This window comes from Rattus norvegicus, chromosome 18 (assembly GCF_036323735.1).
Source record: "Rattus norvegicus strain BN/NHsdMcwi chromosome 18, GRCr8, whole genome shotgun sequence".
NCBI classification, from domain to species: Eukaryota; Metazoa; Chordata; class Mammalia; order Rodentia; family Muridae; genus Rattus; species Rattus norvegicus.
The window spans coordinates 61,224,892-61,245,484 of record NC_086036.1 but is presented as its reverse complement, the minus strand read 5'-3'; the positions used below and the strand labels follow the sequence as shown (position 1 = coordinate 61,245,484).

The 20,593-nt window shown below is 38.4% G+C and overlaps 1 protein-coding gene across 7 annotated transcripts in view; it reads right to left on the bottom strand.

Annotated features, from left to right (window-relative positions):
• Malt1 (MALT1 paracaspase) overlaps positions 1 to 20,593 on the bottom strand; it is a 53,983-nt gene that overhangs the window by 20,788 nt on the left and 12,602 nt on the right. For 3 of the 7 annotated variants that reach the window (XR_005496483.2, XM_006254888.5, NM_001419765.1), the window contains exons 3-10: positions 20,365 to 20,486; positions 14,693 to 14,852; positions 13,912 to 14,090; positions 13,423 to 13,519; positions 12,807 to 12,839; positions 10,078 to 10,104; positions 8,086 to 8,115; positions 2,650 to 2,853 (exon numbers count right to left, since the gene is read on the bottom strand). Coding sequence is in view for 6 of the 7 variants with exons in the window: in XM_006254888.5 (XP_006254950.1) it covers positions 2,650 to 2,853; positions 8,086 to 8,115; positions 10,078 to 10,104; positions 12,807 to 12,839; positions 13,423 to 13,519; positions 13,912 to 14,090; positions 14,693 to 14,852; positions 20,365 to 20,486 (852 nt within the window). In the remaining variant the exon portion in view is untranslated. Of the gene's footprint in view, positions 1 to 1,356; positions 1,421 to 2,649; positions 2,854 to 3,955; positions 4,016 to 8,085; positions 8,116 to 10,077; positions 12,601 to 12,806; positions 12,840 to 13,422; positions 13,520 to 13,911; positions 14,091 to 14,692; positions 14,853 to 20,364; positions 20,487 to 20,593 lie in introns of those variants that run through there. The other 4 variants (XM_063277326.1, NM_001419766.1, XM_039097399.2 and 1 more) reach the window with 3 other exon arrangements.

Sequence of the window (20,593 nt, the reverse complement as noted above, 5' to 3'; positions counted from 1 at the left end):
TCTAATGGAGTCTACACAGTGAAAATCAGCACTCTCATTAGCAGTACACACAGCAGCACGATGAACAAGATGAGTTGGATTCTCTAGTCAAGTCTAAAGTGCTGCTGTGTGTGTGTGTGTAGAGGGCAGGAGTATACTCTAATGGAGTCTACACAGTGAAAATCAGCACTCTCATTAGCAGTACACACAGCAGCACGATGAACAAGATGAGTTGGATTCTCTAGTCAAGTCTAAAGTGCTGCTGAGTCCAAATCTCTAATCTAAAGATACAGGACAATCTGAAGGCTGTTCATAGATTTTTTTTGAGTATGTGTGTATGCATGTGTGGTGAGTAGACTCATGTCTATGTGTCTGTGTGCACACTTGTGTAGAGGTGTGCATGCATGAGTGAGTGTGCGTATAAATATGGAAGCCAGAAGTCGATGCTGATGTCTTCCTTGATCCCTCTCTACCTTATAGATTGAGGCAGGGTCTCTTACTCAAACTCAGAGATTACCAATTTGCTTAGTCAGCTGGCCAGCTTGTTCTGGGGATCCCATTTCTGTCTTTCGAGAGCTAGAGATTACGGGCAGGCATTTATACGGGCGCTGAGGCCTTGTGCAGCAAACACTTTCTCCACCGAGCCAACTCTCTAGCCCATTTAAGGACTACCCGAGAACAGTAACAGAAATGCTAACACTGGGTACTACAACTTAGGCCGCCTGAGTGTGTCAGCCATGAGGATAATTATTATCTTTTCCTGTAAATTACCTAATCACAAAATCCAAAGCTTAGACATGGGTCAATTTATTTTAAGGTCCAATGCTATCTGTGGAGTTACACTGAACTAAGTGAATGGCTCCAGGGCTGTCATATTCTGACCAAGTTTATTTAATATTCTCTTCCACAGAAGGCACAGGAAAGCCATGGGCAGTGATGAGTTTACAGAAACATTTGGTGAGACGGACAACCACACAGCTACTGCTCTCCTATTTACCCTAGAACTATGCATTTATAAGTAAACTATTTATCCTAGAACTATGCATTTATAAAGTAAACTATTTACCCTAGAACTGTGCATTTATAAGTAAACTTTTCTATCTTTGGTTTTTGCTTGTCTACATGTAACAAACTGAATTACTGATTTTTCTGTTCTACTATAAATTTTCCTTCTTTTTCAATGAGTGGGCAATAAGAGAATAACAATTTGTGTCTACACTTTTCTGTATTTAGAGTTCTTCATGCGGACACTCCTTTTCCTTCTCCCCATCCCTAAAGGACTTGGGGATATCAGGAGAGGTAAAGGGATGCTCCAAAAGAGACATAAAAAGTCTCCCTGTGGCCAGCCCTACACCGTGAAGCCTTTTCCACACTTACATTTAATGTAGATGTGTCTGAGGTTTTGGATAGTCACAATACTTCAAAATATAATGCAGCCACCCTGTTAAAGACATGAATCAGGATTTTAAGTTTTCTAGCTTTCTTAAGCTGCCCTTTGTCCAATTATTTATCAGTCTTTATTCTAGATCCCAAACTGAAACTGTGACAGTAGGGGTTATGTGTAAAGTGTGTACAGTGTCAGCCAAACTCCAGTCTTGTCCCTTAACCCATCCTTTTGTAGTTCTGGCTCTCTGCTTAATAATGAGGGCAATTAAAAGTTCAGACTTAAACACTGGGGACGTTACAATAACAACTGCAGTAAAAATAAGAGTCACAGCATATGTAACTATACACATAATCCTCATTCTTTACATCTATCATAAATCAATACTTATCATTACTTTTTTTCTTATAGCTCACTGTTTCTAGTAAAGTTTTAGGCATAAATCACACAGGCATCTTAAAAACAGATAAATCATATAACATACTCAAGAAGTTTACTTCCTTTTTAAAAAAAACTTTCATTTATTGAAGACTCATACAAGGTAAGTCCTTAAAAAACACATTTTCATAAACATAATTTATATTTTATCACAACCTTTTATATTTAAAAGAATCTATATAGTACCAAAAATATATGAATGTTTTGTAACCTGATTATCTATAAAGTAAAATTTCTAAACTTACTAAATGACTAAATACTGTATGGTAACTTTTACACTCAATAAAAAAGAAAGAGAGGTAAGAGTTCTCTTAAGAACAATGTCTTAATATGATAAAATAACCACAGAAATAAAGATACTAGCTAATTAATTATTCACATGGAGTAAAGATAAAATTTAAAATATGTCAATTCAAAAGTATGTTTACATACCTTTAAGTGATTTCCAACTTTTTTCTTTTTATTTTATATATATGCATATATATACATAAAACACAGTGTATTATGTATATATGCATATATATACATATACACACATGTACATAAATGTATATATACACATGTATATGCACACATATACATTATATATATATATATATACATGCACACACATATATACACATTCATATTTTGTCTGTGTACCACTGTATGCCAGGAAATCTGGTTATGATTGATTACAGATGGTTATGAACCACCATATAGATGCTAGAAATAGAATTCAGGTCCTGTCAAAGAGCAGTAAGTACTCTAAACTGATAAGTCATCTCTCTAGCCCATGACTTCCAACTCTTAATGTCTATAATAGGAATGGCATATAATTATAAAAATGAGTATTAGAATTATCTTACCATATACTCCTTTGTCTAAAAGTAGTAAGAATTCATCCACAGCATTACACATCTCGTATTCAGTAAGATCCAACAATGAAACAACTTTGAAATCTAGTTGCCTTAATAAGTTGGTCAATTCATACACATCCACCAATGGAGCTTTAAGCTTGGGGTGCTCCCAGTAATTCATATTTCCTATCAAAAGAGCAACTTTGTCCTTTGCTGTAAGAAAAAAAGGGGAGGGTTAGAGAAGGATATAGGAGACTAACAAAGCAAACACCTAGAAGGAGGTGGGAGAATTCACAGAGCTGGGAGGGGAGAGACCAAAGAGAAAAGAAGGTACTTCACAAGGACTTTTGTTCCTTCAGTAGTTGTGTGGATGCACTATCTCCTCATAGCTCTAACTTTAAAAATATTCTTAATATTATTGTCATCATTATAGTACATGTGAACATGGGCACGCATGTATGATGGTGCGTGTGTGGAGTTCAGAGGGCAGCTTCCATCTTGCCAGCGCTTTCTTAAACTTTCCTGGGATCAAGCTACTTGAGGAATTTTTTTTTTGAACTTAAATCTTTTGACTTTGCTCAGACAGAAGGAGGTGTTTTTGGTGGGGGGCAGGCAAAACTATGTACTTATGCCTTGACAAGTGTCAGCCAGTCTTTATGGGCACGGCCTGGTCTGAACAGTTGAAGGCTGGACAACGCTTAGAGCTTATGAGATTCCAACACTGCCTCTTTTTGTGTTGGTCTAGGGGTGGGGCTGGTGGAGGTAAGCTGTCAGAGACCTCTGTATTGACAGCTGCATAAAATCAAAGCACAGGAAATTACAATAGCACACAATCTGATAGTTACCATTAAAACTGCACAACTGGTTTATATATTTACTATATAATGCTTCTCACTGTTAAATTTTATTTTAAAAATAATAAATTTCATCATTATTGTAGAGTATATGACTTCTACTCATGAAAAAAAGGTTTTTCTTAACAGCATATCGCAGTATGCCAGCAGCGGCCTTATACACCTCAGTTTTTATTGCATTTCTTGAATGTATTGGGACAATACTGAAAAACTGACTTACACAGTCTAATGATGCATTCTTAGACATACCGCTATCATTGAGCAGTGCGTAATCAATTGTATTTGGAAAAGAATGATTTTTAAAATTTAAGAGTCCAAGAATGTGAGAATGTGAGAATGTGAGAATGTGAAAATATCAATAATTGTCCAAAATTCTTGTAAATTATTTTGTCAATGATAATTTTTAAAAGTAGATCATGTAACGTTTTAAAATGTCATGGTATGGAAGTGATGGGTCTTACCTTGACAACTGTACTTGTGAAGTAGTTGCTGGTTAGAAGAAGAGCTGGAGTGGACTTAGACTAAGAGAGAAGCAGAGGTAGGCTGAAATAAGATGATAAGGATCCATTCTAGAAAATGGTTGTGGCAGAAATCAGACAAAGAAATAGTAAAATTTGAATTTGAAGAAATAAGAAGAATAAAGAAAATTTCAAAACGGCAAGTATGCAGGCAAGTCATGATGGGTTTTAGATGATAAATTCAAGAAATTTCCTGTAAAAGCTTTACTGTGAGAACAACCCACAAGTTCTTGAATACAAATCATCTATTGGGAAAGGGAACGTGGGCCTGGGAATGTAGCTCAGTGGTTAAGTGCATGCTTAGCATGTATGATGCTCTGGGTTCAATCCCTAGCACCAAGAAAAAGAAAACAAAGAAATAAAAAATGCTACTTGATTATACAAAAAATAAAAATAAAAAATAACTTTAGAAATACACTTACTAGAAGATCTTAGACATTTTTTCAGAATTTAAAGTTAGTGAGTGTATTCTTCAAAAACTGGCACAGTGCTATATTATTAATTACATGTTTAATAGATCTAAGCTACTATCCAAAGAGTTCATATTCCCAAGCACCTGGAAAAGGGTTTAGTAATTCTAAGTGCTATTAGGTATTTGTTAAGTCTCTGAAGTTTTGCAAAGAATGCAGATATAGCATAAAATCTGACTAGTGCAAGTCAATCTGTTACTCTGGTGTGTTCAATCTTCCAATGACTATTTCCTTCAATAATGTCTGAACTCCTCAGTTTGGCACACAGAGCCATTTACATTCTTGCTGCATATAGTCGGGCCATGAGAAATCATGGCATCTTTGTCCTGGTGTGGTGCTGTCAGCCTCACCTTAAAGTATGTGCTGCCCTCCCTCCAACTTTCTCCAGGCAGCCCACATACGATATGTGGTGACACTGCCAGTTCTGAGCTGTGTATAAAGAGGTCCTGACAGCCTTCAGTTTTGTGATAGAAGCACAGTGTTAAAAAGCAGCAGCAGCAGCACAGACAGGGACAGAGGAAGAGTGTCTCATCAGTCGTCACACAGGTGCTCTTGTGGAAGTGAAGCCTTCTTGTATCTGTAGCATTGGTCACTGACAGACTATAGCTACATGAGAGACTCCAAGAAGGACCATCTGTAAACCTCAGAGGACGAGATAAAATGAAACTGATCTACTTATGGGACAGGGTCCCTCTATGTAGTCTTGGCCATCCTGGAACTCACTATGTGGTCAGGTCGGCCTCAAACACACAGGTATCCTCCTGCCTCTGCCTTTCAAGTGCTAGAGTTAAAGGTGTGCTCCAGCATGTCCAGCTGATGCTGGTTTGGTTTTTTTAAATCTAGAGAATTCTGGACTAACGTTACGACTTAAAAGATGGCTGTGTCACCAGCCTGATGGCTAGCAGTCCTACCCTGAGACCCCACCCTGCAACAGTACTGACCAATTTGCTCTCTTCCCACACTCCCAATTCTACACTCACCAAGTCCGCCTTAGAGAACACTAGCTCCACCTAATGAGACCTACCTAATGAGACCCAATGTGTCCCTGAAAACTCTCACTTGAGTCGTTCCTCACGAAGCCTCCCTGACTCCCCTAGACACATCTGATCACCATACTCTAAGAATATTTTAAGATTATTTATCCATTTCTACTATGGCACATACCACATCCTCCTACTTTCTAAAGGGTAGCACAGAAATGAGATATTTGACGTCTGGAGAGCTTCCAGATGAAAGTTAACCTGACATGTAGTTTATCTTGTTCTTGTAGCATCAATGTCCGTGAAATGACACGTGACAAGATGAACCAACTAGGAACTACAGAACCACTGGCCCCAGACAGCAGCCCCCAAACAGCTACCAATTACATTGACTCTGAGCAAGTTCTAGAGCTAAGCTGTTTTGTTTTGTTTTTTTGTCCTGAGACAGGGTCTCACTATGTAGGTTTGGTTGTCCTGGAACTTAATTACGTAGGACAGGCTGGTCTTGCACTCACAGTCTGCCTCTCCCAAGTGCTGGGAATAAAGCTGTGTGGCATTACACCTAGCCAAGCTTTCATCTACAAAAAATGCAGACAGAGCCTACGTACGTCTCAGGAGTAAGTTATACCTTTCATAAAATACAGCAAGTAGTCACTCCTGCTCAACTTTCGGTATCTGCTTATGCTCTGAGCTTGTTACCTGTATGCAGAATTATCATGTGATTCCCACTACAGAATACAGTGGCTATTACAGCTGGTCTTTCTTACCAAGTGAGGGCTGGGGTGGGCGTCTAAGGAAAGAACAGACTGGACTAAGTGAAATGTTATCATCATGAATGAAATGTAGCAGGTTCTTCTGTTTGTTTTTTAAAAGGCAGGCATTTGTAGTCCTGTCTTCTTCAATATCAAGGGGCTTCACCTTCACTGTTGCCCAGTCCTGTGATTAACCCTGGGCCTTGCTAAACTGCTGTGGTCTCAAATCTTAAAGTAATAATATACTGTATTTGTGTATTACCCCTATTCTTTAACATGTCTGATCCTGCTGCACTTTCCCTCCAACTCAGTAAGGCCTATGTCCTGGCTCCTAAGGTTTTTTATTTACTAACTTTCAAAAGGCTTTCTTTCCTTATGCAGTTTTTATTCCTTGGTTAATTTCCCGAAATCCCAACTCTTGAGTCCTCTGGATGTGCACTGTGGAACCTCTCATTACTACAGTGCTTGGTACACAGAAATGGGCAGATGGACCAGCTTGTCTACTTGTTTTCATTTAAAAAATATTTATTTATTTATTTAACGTATATGAGCTCACTGTAGCTGTCTTCAGACACACCAGAAAAGGATCCCATTACAGATGGCTGTGAGTCACCATGTGGGTGCTGGGAACTGAACTCGGGACCTCTGGAAGAGCAGTTGGTGCCCTTAACCACTGAGCCATCTCTCCAGCCCCATCTGTCTTCATTTTAAAGCTCAATTCTGCTATAGAAAAGCCACATAGCTGATCTGTAATCTTAATATTGTCCTTTCGGTTGTGAGCCTTGGCCTTTATTGGCTAAGCCATCTTTCCAGCCCCTATTCCTAATTTCTACATCTTAGTATGACTCCCTCAGTAGTTCCTGCTCCAGGTGGTCACTCCTGCTGTTAGTTACAGACCTCGGCTTCCACTCAGCCTCTGCAGGTCACTCTATTTTCTCCTCAGTCTGCTAAAGCAGAATTACCTAGACAAGGCAATGGTCAACTTAAAAATTTTTTTTTTTTTGGTTCTTTTTTTTTTTCGGAGCTGGGGATCGAACCCAGGGCCTTCAACTTAAAAATTTTAATGCCCTAAAAAAATCTTTCTTTATCTTCATTAACATCCTCTTCTTTCTAATCTGAAACATAAAAATGGTTTCAGGCTGGGCACTGAATTTTTAACTCAGCACTTGGGCCACAGAGGGAGGAAGTTCCAGAAATCCAAAGTCGTCCTTGGATAGTGAGTTTGAAGCCTGAGCAATGTTAAGCTACTATTTCAAAACACAAAAACAAAATAAAAGATAAAAAGATGTTCAAAATCCTGATTGAAGCCAGTTAGACATCATTTTAACCTCAGTTCAGTTCAGCAGTGTGTTCACGCCTTCTCCTCTTTAAGTACTTCGAGCCTTTGCCTGGCTCTCCTGGATATCCCTGTGTCCTGTCCTCGAAGCACACTTAAACATCACTGTCCACCCAATCTTATCTGACTCCCTCTCTTCCAACAGTAGGTGGGAAAGCAAACCAGGACTCACTGCTTCTACGTGGTAGTTTCTTAGTTTCTACCTCATCAGAAAACAGCAATGGCCACCGCCTCCTCTATGTAGCATGTTTCTATGTTGCCAGAAACAGAAATCACTTCTTAGATGCCGACTTGAAGTCAAACCTACCACCCACAAAACACAAAAAAACCAGAAACCCAAAACCATACAACCCTCCAAAAACCAACACTCTTTTTAAAGGCTTTTCCATAATTTCTTTTATCAAAAATAAAAATTTGGTTCAGTATCTCCCAAATACTCATAAATCAATCAAGTTAAATATTGTAAATTCCTTCATGAAAATAAAAAATTAAATACTGTAATTACATTTGATCCTGTATTTTAAACTTAACTCACCCAAAGGCTGGCCAGTTTGTTCTTTATTATCTGGACAAGGATAAAAGAACAAAGAGATGTGTTATTCATGGTATATCTTCAGAGCTAATGAGATAAGAAAAGCAATGAATGCAGACAGCAGTGATATCATTAAACTGCTATAAATAGTAGAGGTCACAGAGGCTAGAAAGAGAAGGGGAGACAGTCAGAGGGTGAACCAGGTACTAAAACAGAAGGAAAGTGGATTTAATGTTGTATAGCATAATAGGGCAACTATGTCTCCAACTTATGAATTTAAGAATAATTAAAGGGGAAGCTCCTGAAGGCCTCTAACCCATAGATTAATAATATCTAAGCAGATAAAATGCTAATTACTTGGACTGGATCATTATATATATACACATATATATATATAAATATATGTATATATATGTATGTATCAGACTACAAAATGGTACTTCATAAATAAGTGTGAGTAATAACTTAAAAGGAAAAATGTAGAATAAAATTACTAATAGCTAATTTATAGTTAAAAGATTTTTGACAAAAAATATATAGGTTTATATTATCATATATAGAATGAAATCATATCTACTCTCCAGTACCACTAGGAAGTGACTCAGGGAAAGATGAAGTTCAATTCCCTGTGTGCCCAATACTTGTATGGAGAGGTAGTTTATGTGCACATTTAATAATACAGATGCTGTGGGAGCTTCTTACAAGCTTCACCATACGTCATTTTCTTTAAACTCAAAGGTTTGGTTTCTTTGAATCTTAAGGAATAAGGAAAAGCAGGCCTGAAAAATGTTAAAAACTTAGTGGTGGGTATATACTAAAGTTTTATGAAGTAATTTCATGACTCTTTTAAAGGGCAAATCTATCAACACCAAAGAAACAATTACCAGGATATTTTCAAGTAGTGGTTAGTTCAGGAAATTTGAAGCAATTCTTATTGAGCTTCACATGAACTTGAAGATAGGACAGCAAAAATAACCTAATGGTCATGAGGCTTTTTGTTCTGCCTAATTTGCTCACATAGAGTCAGAAGAGTCCAGACAGAAGTACAGTAACAGATGTCTTTGAATGAAATACAAAACTAAGCAAACAGTGCTGGAGAAGTCGCTCAGAGGTACAGTGAGTGGCCAGTACACACCAGCCCCTCTCTCCCAGCACAACCCCCAGCTTCATGAAACAGACAAAATAAAGCAAACTGTAGGAGTTGATTAAATCTATTCGCAGGGTCTGTCTGTCTTTCAGAACACCCACAGCTTACGAAGACATCCTCTGTCTTTACATCATCTTCATCACTGAAACATTTTTTATCCCAAGTATGGCTTTCTCTTTACCTCAGCTTGTTCAGAAATCTGTTCTGATCAAAGCTTACTAGAGACCGCCACTGTCGGTCTTAATAGTTACACACCAGTGCATCTTTCTACTGCCAACTCTCCTCATTAACCGCCCTTCAGTCTGCTGACAGCACCTACCCAACCACTTCAGGGATGCTCTATGTCTGACAGGTTAGAAATGGAACATGCCACCCCATCATTACGGACCAGCCTTCACGTTAAAAACAACGGCCTCCCTTCTGTAAGCTGCAGGGCAGCTCAGCAGTCAAACACTTAGCACAGCATGTCAACATCCTGGGTTTGATCCCCAGGAACAAAAACAAAACTCTAATTCTTCTTTACAGTTATCTGTTTTGTTTGTGTGTTGGGGGCACGGTGCACATGCAGAGGTTACAGGAAAATGTGCAAACACTGGTAGGTAACCGCGTATGGCAGTCGGTACTTTTACTCACTTGGCTATATTATTGGCTCAAGCATTGACACTTTATTGTTATCCAACATTCGTTTTCAACCTTTATGGTCTAACTGTAATCAATAGTATTTTTACATCTGACATGGTTTAAACTGAACCTCATGTAAATAGAGGTCTAAGAATGTAGGCAAGAATGTCTCCAGCACCTTTACTGTATCAAACAGCAGTCTAAAGGAGAACTGTTATAATACTTACCAGGACGCCCCAAATTATTTAATTCATCTAAAATAGAGTAAGAGAAAACAGATTAACTTTAAATAACCTGGTTGCCAACTCAGCACAAGCAGTATGTCTATGAGAAGCAGTGGTGAGTCATCATGCCAGTTACAGTTCACTACTAGTTTTCAGAGTTAAATGAAGCCACTCAAACACTGAACAGGGAAGAACACTCAGGACTTCTGAACTGCTCCACTTGAACTAAGTTACAAAACCTAAATAAACTCATTCATCGTTTGTTCAAAGTTTTAGATACTTATTCATGAGTGATCTTTCAAAAATTAATAAACCTTTAACTCTAAACCACAGGACATTTGATGAACTGTTGTGGACTATTGCAGAGGAAGGTTCCTGTGTATAATAAGGCTGGCTTCCCTATTATTAACATCCTACGATAGTATATTACTTTTATCATAACATTTGTCTTCTCCCCAAGCTCTATTTAAGCTGGAAGAAGCATTTACTGTGTCTCCTTAGACGTGCTTGGCTGTGACACTGGATCAGACATGCCTTGTTTTTAATGACCATTTCGGTTTTGAGCAGTAGAATGTTCCCCAGTTGGGATTTGTCTGTTTTCCTTACGGCTATATCAAGGTATGGTGTGCTTTTGGGGGAGGCAGAACAGTTTCAGAATTAACTTGCATTTTCTATACACTTTTCATACAGAACAGCACAAGACCATGAGACAAGTCATCATCGATTTTTTTTTACTTATTAAATTCTATGAAGACAAAAGTAAACATGAGATAAATTACACGTGATACAGGCTTAATAAACTAATGTATGGAAATATATCTTTGGTTTGCTTGCTTTAGATGAGGTCTCAGTATACAGCCCAGGCTGTCCTTAAGCCCTCTATCTTCCCATCTTAGTTTTCACGTGCTAGATTTCAGTCATCCCACCAACCCGGGCAAGAATGGTCTTGTCATACCGCATTAAGATTAGCCTAAGAGTGGAATCAACAGTGCTCAGGGGATATACACTTGTCGATGCCTTTTATCTTACAGATTAGTTTCTAGATAGGGAGGTCAGCACCTTGCTCTATCTCTTCTCAGTGAGAATATTTCAAACATTTGTGACACAGTTAGATGTTTTTGTCATAGTCTGCATTCCATCTTGGGTGTCTATTCTTTTGGCTTCCTAAATGGCTATTTAAAATTTGCATAGTCTCACTACCCTAAATTACAGCTGAGCCTCATGTTTTCAATCATACCCCTTGTCCTAATAATATTCTAATGAAAATAACAAAATGGAATTGGAGACATTAAAATAAGGTACAATAAGGATACTGTTCACAGTATTTATCAACCCATCAACTATAAAATGTCTTAGTTTTGCAGGCTTTTGGGATATGATGCTTTCCATTTGAAAATATTGGAGAAACTCTATAGCTACAATGTCATCTCTATATTGCAAATAGTCATTTGAAAATTATTGTTTGACTGTGCTTTGCTTGTTAGTTTTGTTTTTCGAGACAGGACTGTAGTCCTAGCTATCCCAGAACTCTGTAGACCAGACTGGACTTGAGATCAGCCTGCCTCTGCCTTTCAAGTCCTGAGATTAAAGGTATGTGCCACTACCGACCAGTTGTTGATTGTTTTTATCACTGAAAAAACAACTGCGTAGTGAATTGTACAATTATAGAAACATCAGGGTAGCAATCACAAGCTCACTCTGAAGCCAAACGGCAGTGCTCTTTTTTTTAATTCTGGAAGGTCTCTTAGGTTAGAAAGTTTAAAGAAACAATCACACGTGCAATTAGGCAAAAAATATGAGAGAAAAGGAGTTTGGTTAGGATTTCTGCACATGGCTTCCCTTCTGTAAGATTAACAGATGTGGGATTAGGACTTATAAGAGAATTCTGGTTCAAACTACGTCTCAGAATCAAAACAGTAATCATTAGTAGTTCACATGCTACCATGGAGATGAATGATAGGAGAATCAGCAGACATATGATTTAACATTGCTCATCTTACTGTACCCAAGGAGACCTAAGAAAGACAATGTAACAGTTCAAGGAAGCAGCAATTGAAAAAATACTTTGCTATCCACAACCCTAATTTTTGAAATCAATGTCATAGTACACTAAAGGGAAATAGTCTAAGATTTAATATTTACTTGTTACAATTTAAGTACAATGTTTTGGTTAAAATAAGTTAGCAGTTTATGCCAAAATGGATTTTCAGTTCTCTTTCCACGGTGAAAGTGGCATGTAAATTAATCTAAGACATTGTAGTTTTGAAATCCTTATCAAATTATTTTCAGAACATTTAATAATTGATAAAATTTATCACATAATATATCCATCCTGAAATTTTTATAGAAATTATGTTTGCCATTAAAGGGCATCTTGTGAAATAAAACAATATTAACAAATACTTATTTAATATTTTAAATACATTTTATTATGATTAAAAATTAACATTAAGAATTGCAAATGTCCACTATTTCAATAACTATGGAGAGCTCTGGGTCCTGTGCACAGCAGGGGATGTACATAAGTTGACGACGACTACTTTAGAAGTGTCTGTTCAATTGTGAAAATGTACAAAACTTTAAAGAGGAAGACACGGTGTCTTTCAATAAAAATGACTTATTAGAGCCAGTATTTTTTCTATCACTGCACCTAAGTGAGCTAGGGCATTCCACCGCTCCCCAGAGTAACCAGCATGCAGGAGATTTCCTCTCGAACCAAAGGATTACACTACCTTCAGTGCACTCCACTGCCCCATCTGTTCTTCCTTATGTCAGAGAAAACAAATGTGAACATATTGAAACTCAGAATCTCAGGAAAGGACAGTCATTAAGTAAACAAGATAAACACCACAGAATCACGCTGTCCGAGTAACACATACATCAATATTTACTACTCTTGACAAAGTCTCTATAAAAGTATTCAGTGTAACAGAACAAACTCCAAAATCACATAATTCACAATTGGGAATACTGATCAGTAATTATTTTTCATTTACGTGTCTCTGACTTCTTATGTTTTATTGAAAATATTTTTCACCAAATCAATCTTTTTCTAATATAGAAGAACTACAATATATTTGATACAACTATGTATGATACACTGGAATATTAAAAAAATAACTAAAATAGGTTAAGTAAAATCATTTTTCAGGTGTTTTATTTTGCTCTTTGTATACAACTTAGAGAATTAATTTAGTATGAATTTTCTAAAAATCCTGTATAAAACAACATAACTCCTTATATGTGTTATTAAATGGCATGGGGCAAAAAGAAGTAGGGTTTGTTTTGCTCACAAACTCTAGTGTGTACAGTTTATATCTTATACTTCAGAACGCTAATACGGCTTACCTATGATGATTTCTACCTTCTTACTATCTTGACTGTCCCGGTCATTATATACATGACACCAGTAGGTTCCTTCATGCTCTAGATCCACATATGGGACCTGTATCAATATCAGAACATATATTTTTCTCTTCAACATTAACTTAAAAATTGCATAAGGTAAAAGTCATTATATTTTAAAAATTTCTCAAATATGGTATTTCAAAATAAATTATATACCCTGAGATTATCATCATTAAGCTAAATATTAACAAGCAAATGATAACATTATTCTAATAGTATAAAGTTTGGTACAGTAATATTTGACATTTTATATTGAAGCCTTGGTTGAAATCCTGTCCTGTTGCAAATACAAGAAACAAATTAATTAATTAGGGGAGAACTTGAACTAAAAGTACCGAAAATATTCCAAAGAGAATGGATTTGAGTTCTTTTACACCTTAACTGTACCATTTATTTTGTAAATTAACACCCCCCAATTCAACTGCTTACTGTGTAATGCTTTTTTGTCTCATGTGCTAATGGTGATTCGTCTTTAAACCACTGGTAGTGGGGCACAGGGCTTCCAATGGCAACGCACTGTAACAGCAACGCACTGCCTGGCGCCAGCTTTTGGGACTGTGGTTCAACACAGATTCGCAACTTGGATTCTGAGACGCCATCCAGACTTCCTTAGATTAAAAGGAAAATAAAACCCCTTGATTAAACTTAAAACCAAAAATTCCCTATAATTTAAACAGAGATATGTCTAGGTCTATCCTTTAGTTTTTATAATCTTTAAAACCATATTTAAAGTGATTTTTTTCATAAAATGCCCACAAGTGTTAAGAGATGTTCTAAAGAGAAAAAGATTACTGTGGTGAACAAAGACAGTTTAGAAATACTGGGCATAGGGGTTGGGGATTTAGCTCAGTGGTAGAGCGCTTGCCTAGGAAGCGCAAGGGCCTGGGTTCGGTCCCCAGCTCCGAAAAAAAGAACAAAAAAAAAAAAAAAAAAGAAATACTGGGCATACCCAAGAATGTTGAAGGAAGGGGAAAAACAAAGCTTCGATTATGGACACCATACTTAAATGGACAGGGCCACGAACATCGGCAGGTTCAAGCTGAGGATAAGGCACAAGAATGAGAAGGGCCCATGTCATCTTAAGGAACAGACACTTGGAGAATGACAAACCACGCGGAGTCAACTCTTAATGACTCGTGCATGGCATTTACGCTTGGAGTTATTTTTTAATAAACATTTAAACAAACATGTGACATCACTTGTCACTCACCCTGGAAGCTGTCTGATACTTCTGTCACATCACACACATCCAGCTGCGACCACTGGCTAAATTCAAAGGTGGAGTTGTTGTTAACTCGGCAGACATAAAAGCCTGCGTCTTTTACATGGACTGTGTTAAAAATAAGTTCTGATGAATTTCCATATGGGATCTGCGAAAGAATCAGTGAGAGGGCATGTGTGAAGAATTCATTGAAAACCCAGCTTATAATAAAGGATGTATGTATGCTGTATAAAATCTATGATTTGATTACAGACCTTTGAAAAGTATGTTCCTTTTTTCTTCAAATTGTAAAGTATTTGCTAGTAACAAAGTAAAATGTAAGATTTTGAGGACAGAAGTAAACCCACAGTCTTTAACAAATTCATTCATCAAAGAGGTTAACTGTTCCCCAGATTTTGCAGGAGCTCACTAGTAGGAACCCATCTGTTTGGTCATTAAAATAGCCCACTTATTTATAGAATGCAAGTTGTGTAAGTAGCATACAGTAAACTCTACAGTGGAATGAAGAAAACAAACTAGCTATCATTTTCCTTTCTGGACAAATTAACTATGACTTCATGGATAAACTATTTTATCTTAGGACTTCGCTTTCTCATCTACAAAATACTTAGGAAGACGGGCTGCTTAACAAGTCTATCCAGCTTCTCTGAAGTGTTTGGCTTCATGGAAAGTACAGAAGTGATAGGAAGGGGGTTGGGGATTTAGCTCAGTGGTAGAGCGCTTACCTAGGAAGCGCAAGGCCCTGGGTTTGGTCCCCAGCTCCGAAAAAAAGAACCAAAAAAAAAAAAAAAAAAAGAAGTGATAGGAGGGAACGGCCATAGTAAGGTTTCTTTCATTTTGGTCAGAACTCGAAGTAATGGTTAGTTTGTGTTCTCTTCATGGTAATCTCAGATTAGAGTAAATTTATCACAAATTCTCTGCTTTATCTTCATAAAGAAGGAAGACTTTCACAAAGAACAAACCATAAGACTTCCCTGGCCTACCCTTGCTCTTAGAGCACCTTTGCTGTTTTGGTATATTGATTTGTTTTTGTTGAGATAGGGTCTTACAATACAGCCCTGGCCAGCCTTGAATTCTGCCTCCCAAGAACTAGCATTAAAGGGGTGTGTGATCCGCCCAGAACCTCATCCTTCATGAAGAAGCACACTTGGTTTTCTCATAACTTAGATATGTAAGTCTTTAACGTAACTAATTTAGCTAACTGCTTAATTTGTAAGTTCGTCCATGCATATGAATGGTTCTAAAAATTTTGTGCTTATTTATTTATTGTATTTATGTGTGTCAGGATGTATGTGTGATGGTCAGAGAACAACTTTTGGGAATCAGTTCTCTTTTTTGATTATGTGAGTCTTAGGGATGAAACTTTTTTTTCTCCAGGCTCTTTCCACATAGCCCTGGCAATCCTGGAATTCACTACATAGACCAGGGTGGCTCCACCTGCCTCTGTTTCTGGAGAGCTGGGATTAAAGGCGTGCACCACTACGCCTGGCCCCCATCTTTTTTAAGGTATGTTTTATTTATTTCACTATATATGTGTTTGCCTGTGTGTGTGTGTGTGTGTGTGTGTGTGTGTGTGTGTGTGTGTGTGTGTGTGTGTGCACCATGTGCATGCAGCACCTGCGGAGGCCAGAATGGCTATCAGATCTGCTGCATCTGCCATGTTAGTGACAAGAACCATACCTAGGTCCTCAGGAAGTGCTCTTAACTGCAGGGTCACTTCTGCAGACCCCACTAATCCATCCATCTTACCTACAGGGCCCCAGCTCAGAATCTAAGAGGGAAAAAGTTTTTCTTTCTTAATAATCCCATCTTCTCTGAAATTGTTCCTGTGTTTTTTCTGCATTTTAGCATGTGTTCCTTCCCTTTAACAAATAATTTTTAAAGACATACTCTAAATCCTTTCTTTCACAAATTAGCCAGCAAACACTTTGTCTATGCCCCCTTAGCAGCACTGAAGAAGTTAGTCACACCTTTCTTCTTGAAATACTTTGCTTTTTATTCTTCTAACTCTCTTAACTGCTCCATCTTTTCATTTCTTTCACTGTACACTGTCACTGTTGTCTCTTTAGATATCCAAAATGAAAGTGTGATTCACTTGCCTGTATAATAAGCATAGTCTCAAGTCACAGTCTTATTTTCTACCTAAACAAAGACCTCTCCAGTCTTCTCAAACAAACAGAAAACCCCAAAACAAACAAAAAATAGAATAAACATGGTCCAAGATACTCAAGTGGAAAAGCATAGGGAGTCCTCCTTAATTTTTCCTTTTGCTTCCTTGTGCTCTTCTTCTGATCTGTCAGTCTGGCTAACCACATCCTCAAAACACATGCTGAGTTGTGCCCTGTGACTCCCCTTCACTAACTCATCGAGACCACACTACAGGTGTTTCTCAGCAGCCCAGCTAATAGATAACCTGGTCGTTTACTGTTCTCTGCCTTCTTCAAGTAACAAGTTTTTATGTAAAAACAACAAACACTCTACCCTATAACATAAATCCTTTAAGCTAGGCAGTGATGAGAGGTACGTGCCTTTAATCCCAGCACTCAAGAGGCAGAGATAGGCTGGTCTCTGTGAGTTTAAGGCCAGCCTGGTCTACAGAGTGAGTTCTAGGACCACCCCCAGGGCTACACACAGAGAAAACCTTGTCTTGGAGAAAGAAAAATTCTTTGTTTAAAAACTCTGCTGGTGGGGCTGGGGATTTAGCTCAGTGGTAGAGCGCTTACCTAGGAAGCGCAAGGCCCTGGGTTCGGACCCCAGCTCCGAAAAAAAAGAACCAAAAAAAAAAAAAAAAAAAAAAAAAGCTCTGCTGGTTCTTAATATCCTGTTACCTTGCTGCTTATGTTCTTCCTAGCTCTGAACTCACAAAAATGGCTGTTATCTGTCTCTCCCATGATGTAGATTCTCTGAGGAAAGAGACATTATGTGTGACTGCTTCATTATATCATGGCTCAGCACAAAACAGGGGCTTGCAATGTTCTCCTAAAATAGACTACCAACTCCATTACTACTCTTTAAATTCAAGATGTAGTTCACATTCCCTATGTTCCTATCTTCTTCCAGTCATGATGTATTTTATAATTACATATTTCGTGTATAAGTTTCCTCTTATCTTCTACAAAAGGGTTTAATTAAAATATCAACTAGAAAAAATATAGAATACATTCAGTTACTATTCCTTAAAGGCTTGAAACATGCATAAATCTTATAACCTCAATGGCAGGAATTCACACAACGGGAAACTGTAAACAAGGGACAAATACAGATTTATTTTCGTGTAGGAGAAAAATGTATGAAACCATAAATTCTTCTATGAGATAACATAATCTGTTGCAAACAACTATTAGAGCTACAATAGGCCTCCCAGATCTGACCTCTCAACACTGTGAGGTAGACCCCACTCTGTCCCACTCCACAGACTGCAGGCCTCCTCAAGGAGTTCTGTGCTGCCAGGCTTCCTGGTTCCTGAGCTGCCATGTTGTCTGACATCACACCCACTCCCCCAGAATTTCCCCTCCCTTCCCTTCCAGGCTGTCTGACTGCTAATACTCACCTCATGCCCTTGCGCCTCTAGCTAGGCTCATTCCTTCCCTCACAATGCTTCCTGCTCCCCTGGAAACATGTTTCCTGGTGCCACTAAGTAAGACCCCATTCTTGCTGCTTTCAATGCTGGTCCGACAGAGGAAAATATCTCAAACTCACTTACAGCTTATAATATCCTCTTCTGAACACTGTACAAACCACCACTGAGACAAGAAAAGTGATTTGAAAAAAAAAAGACTAAATCAACAAACTATTTGAGATGTGTAGGTCCCAGGGAAGAAACAAAAGTAGCTCACATACAAAGACTACAATAACATGTCACCTCCTAAAATTACTAATTGCATAAGAATGACCCCGAAGAACCACCAGATGAAGAATTCAAAGGATTATAATTATGTTCAAACAACTCAGAGAAGATTCATGGTTCAAAAGAAAAGCAAAAAGCTGAGTGAAATGAGGAAGTCAACTGAAGAAAAAGGTAGACATGCTGAAGAAAACCCAAACTGAAACAGGACTGAAAATGAAAAACTCGGTAAGCCCAATAAACACCTTGTGGAACGCTTCACCAATAGAATGCATCATGGAGAAAGAGAGTACCAGGGAGGAAGACTTACATTGTATTACTCAGTGAAGGTCAATGATAAACTTAAAAAGACATAAAAGGCCTACAGAACACCAAATACAGAAGACCAGGAAAGAAAATCCCCATAACATAATTATAGTTAAAATACTAAACACGCAGAATAAAAAAAGGGTAATTAAAAAAAAAAAGGCAGAAAGGTCAGTCACTTGAAAAGGCAGGCCCATAAGAACAACACCTAGGATTGTTCAATAGAAACTTTTATACTCAGAAATACCTGGAAAGATGTATTCCAAATTCTGAAAGACCTCAACTGTCAACCCAAGCTAGAATATTCAACAAAACTATCTATTAAAATTACTGAAACTTTTTACAATAAAGACAGATAAAATGAATTTATAACTACCAAGCCAGTTCTACAGAGGCTACTAGAAGGAGTAACTTTGGCCTGAGGAGAAAGATTAACATAGTCAAGGGCCACAGGGAATAAATACGCTAAGCAAGCACAAACAGGGGTAAGGGATGAGGAAATGAGGGTGGTAGAAGGCCTAACTGAAATGAAGGCTGCATGAAAAAGCTATCTGGGAATTTATGACCTTCCAATCCCCTACCAGCAACGTGGAGTGGAGGGGACACTGGAATTTTCATTTACCAACATTATTCCTTCTGGGAGTGGCTTTATCCACTTACACTAGTGATATAACCAGATATGATGGCTCCACTCTAATCACAGTACTCAGGAAGTTGAAGCAGGGGTATTACCACAAATTCAAGGTCAGAATTCCATTGTGAGTTCCAGGCCAGGTTGGGCTACAGAATAAGATCTTGCCTCCAACCAACCAACAAACCAACCAACCAACCAATCAGCCAGCCAGTCAGTCAGCCAGTCAACCAACTAACCATCCATCCATCCATCCATCCATCCATCCATCCATCCATCCAACCAGCCAGCCAACCAGCTAGCCAAACTAACCAACCAACCAGCCAGCCAGTCAACCAACTAACCAACCAGCCAGTCAACCAACTAACCAACCAACCAACCAGCCAGCCAGCCAGCCAGCCAACTAACCAACCAGACAACCAACTAACCAACCAACCAGCCAGCCAGCTAGCCAGTCAACCAACTAACCATCCATCCATCCAACCATCCATCCATCTATCCATCCATCCATCCATCCAACCAACCAGCCAGCCAACCAGCTAGCCAACCAACTAACCAACCAACCCCCAGCCAGACAGCCAGTCAACCAACTAACCAACCAGCCAGCCAACCAGCAAACCAACCAACTAACTAACTAACCAACCAACCAACCAGCCAGCCAGCCAGCCAACTAACCAACCAACCAACCAGTCAACCAGCCAGCCAACCAACTAACCAACTGGCCAGCCAGCCAGCCAGCCAGCCAGCCAGTCAGTCAACCAGTCAACCAACCAGCCAGTCAACCAACCAACCAACCAACCAACCAACCAACCAACCAACCAACCAATCAGCCAGCCAACTAACCAACCTAAGTAGAATAAAAAGACACTTAAAAATTACCTCTTTATTCATCTTGAACCATTGGTATTGTACAAAAGGATGTCCAGTTGCCCGGCAGCACAGTTTTACAAACTGTCCAGCCAAAACTGCCTTGGATTCTGGGTTTACGGTGATCTTTAATCCTGGAAAAAGAAAAAGTAAAGTCACAAAAGAGGGTTTCTTTTTCTTGCTTATACATAGAAAACAACAAAGAAATATTTTAGAAACTCATCTTTATCATAAATAATTT